The sequence below is a fragment of the Lycium ferocissimum genome, chromosome 7 (genome assembly GCF_029784015.1).
Source record: "Lycium ferocissimum isolate CSIRO_LF1 chromosome 7, AGI_CSIRO_Lferr_CH_V1, whole genome shotgun sequence".
Classification (NCBI taxonomy): Eukaryota; Viridiplantae; Streptophyta; class Magnoliopsida; order Solanales; family Solanaceae; genus Lycium; species Lycium ferocissimum.
Window position 1 is genome coordinate 51,504,267 of NC_081348.1, and position 4,518 is coordinate 51,508,784.

Consider the following 4,518-nt stretch of genomic DNA (forward strand, 5'->3'; position numbering starts at 1 on the left):
CCTTCCGCAGCAATGTTCTGAGGCTGGTTTTGAATGAGAAATCAAGGATCTGATTCTTGGCCTTTCGGGGTGACATAAGGTCGTTAACCCCCGAATAGTTTATGGAATTCATATCGAGTCCACAGGATTAATCGATGACGATGAGTGAAATAATGTCTTAAAACCAATCAAATGACAAAACCTTAAGATTGAAAATACAAAGCATAAGAATGAAATGGAATTTGTTATGGAACGCTCGTGTTTATGTACTAATTGGATTCGTGCCAAGGGAAGAGGGAAACGAAGACCTTACATACCTTATCCGTCGAGCCACCACTTAAAGAATTCCTTATATTGAGGCTTGCCCTTCACCCGAGCCTATATATATATATATATATATATATATCGAGAAATATATCATTAATCATATTTTCATCGCCTTTCCATCAACTCATAAGTACTAATTATGGAAGACTAAATTTAGGTTACGAAAATTTGGGCAGCACCTCCCCTATATCGTCGACTTCCTCCAAATGCTAAAACAACTTCCAAACAATACCAACAACATTAACAACAACATCCTCAACATTCCACAAGACAATTATATATATTTTTCATACAAATTTCTCTTCAAACTTCATCCATAAGCCAACAACCTCAACACAACAAACTATGACTTTTATTCTTACAACTATTCCTTGATCAAGGTTAATAAAGGAAGAAATTCAGGGATTCATACCTTATATTTACTAAAGTGGCAAGATCTTCAATAATCACTTGTTCCCAAGCTAACTCTAACACAAAACGATATGATAATCGCGACTACAAGTTGTCCGGTCTTCGATTAGTACTCCGGAGCTTGAATTTTGCTCAAGATCCTCACTTCTATGTAATATTTGAGAGCCTTTTTGGAGCTGAATTTTCTGGAAATTTTTGGAGAGTTTTGGATGAAAAAAATGAGGTTTTAACCCTTTATATAGGAGAGTTTTGGATCTATAATTCTCTACTATGATATCCTATCGACGAGCGGTTTGTTGCATTATAACCTAGACTTGACGAAATTCATTTTAGGATTTTGAAACACCTTAAAACTCCTAATACATATGGAGATATGCCCCTCCAAAGTTGACTCAAAATCCTGTTTCAAATTTTTCGACAAACTTGATTTCCTTGATTTGCTTGGTCCCCGAGTCTTCCATAGATTATTATATGAACTCAAACCCTCGTAACCAAGAGATGAATGCACCACGTCTAGACTTAACCAACTACTGCCCAATAGATTTCACGTACACGACTATGAGGTGTGACAGCTATCTAATACTTTGTAGCTTACTACTCAAGGTCATTAGAATATCTTATAGCTTACTAGTTACTATTCGAGATGCTAGAACTAATTTATTTTTAGTAGAAAAATTAACATTGACTTGAAGTTGTTTTCATCACCCCAGGCCTAAAGAGGAAATTTTTAATGTTTTATTATTCTTAAACTTAATATATAAAGTATATTATACACATAAATTTATTTGGCAGGGTTCAATACTTTTTGGTTTGTTTCACAAAACTAAAAACCTCTCTAATTAGGCATAATACATAAACAGACCCTCAAACTTGGCCTCAGCTGGCAAGTATTCTCTCCAACTTTGAGTATGCACAAGTAGGCACGTCAACTTGTATAAAGTTGAACACGTAAACACAAATACTGACTTGGCACTGACATGGCACATACATTTTGGAGGTGCTACATCAACATTTGTGTTTACGTGTTCAACTTTATACAAGTTGAGGTGCCTACTTGTGCACACCGAAAGTTGAAGGGCATACTTGCCAGCTGAGGCCAAGTTTGAGGGTTTGTTTATGTATTATGCCAAATAGGCTTCTCAGGAAAATTGTAATCTCTGAACTTGTAATCTCTTTGATACAGATCCTTTACGTGTAATTTTACACACCAGACTTAAAGTTGTGTTTAATATATATTTTTTACGTGCTTGAGCACTTACTGAAGCTTGCACTGCACGCCTTAATTAAAGCAAAACGAGTGTCATAACTCAACACGAGAAATATTCAAAATAAACCCTAATTAACAACACCAAAAAAGGCATATATATCATTTTTCTCAATACCCTCTCTCTTTATCAGCTTTCCGAACTCTCCACCCCTCAGTCTCGTTGACTTGCTCCTCCAACCTCTCGGCGACTTCCTTCCGAGACCCTATCCTTGTCGACTTATCCAAGAAACTACTCGCCTTGCCAACTTTATTGCGGTACAATATCTTTGTATTATTTGATATTATTTGGTAGCATATTTGTAGGGAGATACTTACAATATATTAGTTAGTTTCCTTGTTTCACTAGGATCTTAGTTTCCTTGTTTCACTAGGATCTGGAGAGATCCTAGGGTTCAAGATTGTATCCTATATATATTCTCTCTTGGTGAATGAATGGAACAAGTCAAGATTGTGTGTTTACATGGTATCGAGCCACGCGTTTTTTTTCTCTTCCTAAATTTCCATGGCCGGTGACGACGTACCTCCTCACCACCACCCAAAATTGACTAATTCTCCCTATTTTATCGGTCCTCAAGACCGACCCGGGGACTATATCACGCCTACTCGTTTCACGGGCGACAATTTTGATGAATGGGCAGCCGACATACAAACGGCGTTGGAGGCACGCCGTAAATTTGAGTTCTTGGACGGCACTATCACTGAACCGCAGCCTCCTTGTATAAAGTCCGATTGGACTGCAATTAACGCCATGTTAATCTCTTGGATCACAAATACCATTGATGCTGATGTCACATCTTCCTTGTCAAAATTTAGGGAGGTCAAACCCTTTTGGGATCACCTTAAAAGAAGGTTTGCGCAGACTAATGGACCACGAATTCAACAGCTTCGGTCTTCCCTGGCTAAATGTCAACAGCCCAAAACCATGTCAGTGTCCGTATATTACGGAAAATTACATGCTCTATGGCAAGAATTGGATCATCATGAGCCCCTGATTTCTTGTACTTGTTGCTCCGGTTGTACGGCAGGTCGTTTACATGAGGTTCGTCGTGAGCAATCTAAACTTCATGATTTTCTGATGGGTTTGTATTCCGAGTATTACTCTTCGTTGCGGACTAATATATTGTCTCAAGATCCGTTACCAAGTCTTGATAGGGCTTATCAGCTTGTGATTCAAGAGGAGCGTGTTCGTACGGCCAAACAAGAATCCGAGACACAGCCGACCGAGGCTCTTGGATTTGCGTTTCGTGCTACTGCAGGACGGGGTCGTGGTTCTGCAGATCGTCTTGTGTGCTCACTTTGCAAGAAGGTAGGACATGTGACTGAAAAGTGTTAGTCGCTTTTGGTGTGGTCTCATTGCAAGAAGCGTGGTCATGATGTTAGTAAGTGTTATGACATCGTGGGTTATCCCGAAGGGTGGACTAAAAAGAATGGAAGGCTGTCTTCCACTGGTCGAGGTCGTGGCTTGGGGCGTGCAACTGCCACGCCCGGCAGCACCTCCACGCCTTCGCCCGTGGCAAATTGTGTAACAACCGCATCAAATAACGGCTAGTGGGTCAGCACTTTACTTCCGATCAATGGAAGGTTATTACGGGATTTTTTGGTAATGCTACAATTCCAGAAAATCGCTTGAATGGTAAGTTTGATGTTTTTTCTTGGATTATTGACTCTGGTGCTACTCATCATGTTACCGGTGAGAAATCTTGGTTGTTTGATGTCCATACTGTTGATTGTCCTGTTGGTTTGCCTAATGGTGACAAGGTGCTTGCTTCTTTGGAAGGTTCTGTTCGACTGTCAGATAAAATCACCTTACATCATGTCCTTTTTGTGCCTTATTTACGTTGCAACTTACTCTCCGTCCCCCAACTTACTGATAATTTACATACTATTGTCTCTTTTAATTCTTATATGTGTGCTATTCAGGACCCACTGAAGGAGCTGATTGGAACGGGAGTTAGGAGGGACGGACTATACTATTTTAGCAAACCGGACGTGGTGCAACATGTGTCTACTGTCGTGGCAACGTCCGCATTGGAATTGTGGCATCGACGATTGAGGCATCCTTCCGAGAGAGTAGTAAAGTTGCTTCCTCATGTCAGTAGTGATAAGAGTAGTTTAGCAAAGGATTGTGAAGTGTGTTTACGTGCTAAGCATCCTAGAGACAAATTTTCTTTAAGTGATAATAAAGCATCTAGAATATTTGAGAAAATACATTGTGATTTGTGGGGCCCATATCGCCATGTTTCGTCGTATGGAGCTCGTTATTTTTTAACAATTGTTGATGATTTTTCCCGAGCTGTTTGGATTTACTTGTTGGTTGATAAAACCGAAATGTTTCCGATGTTTATGGCTTTTGTTGCTATGGTTGATCGCCAATTTAATCACACAATTAAAGTTGTACAAAGTGATAATGGTACCGAATTTAATTGTTTGATCGATTATTTTACCGCCATTGGTATTTTGTTTCAAACCTCTTGTGTGGGTACTCCGCAACAGAATGGGAGAGTAGAGAGGAAGCATAAACATGTGTTGAATGT

The 4,518-nt window shown here is 39.5% G+C and overlaps 1 protein-coding gene across 1 annotated transcript; it reads left to right on the forward strand.

The window, feature by feature from the left end:
* The first annotated feature begins 2,468 nt into the window (after window positions 1-2,468).
* LOC132065596 (uncharacterized) lies at window positions 2,469-4,190 on the forward strand. The gene has a single exon (XM_059459055.1). It carries the CDS (start codon window positions 2,487-2,489, stop codon window positions 3,315-3,317), a length of 831 nt encoding a protein of 276 aa, XP_059315038.1. The 5' UTR covers window positions 2,469-2,486; the 3' UTR covers window positions 3,318-4,190.
* Window positions 4,191-4,518: the final 328 nt, after the last annotated feature.

Coding starts and splice junctions, on each gene's coding strand:
- LOC132065596 (XM_059459055.1), top strand. CDS start 2,487: ATGGCCGGTGACGACGTACCTCCTCACCACCACCCAAAATTGACTAAT.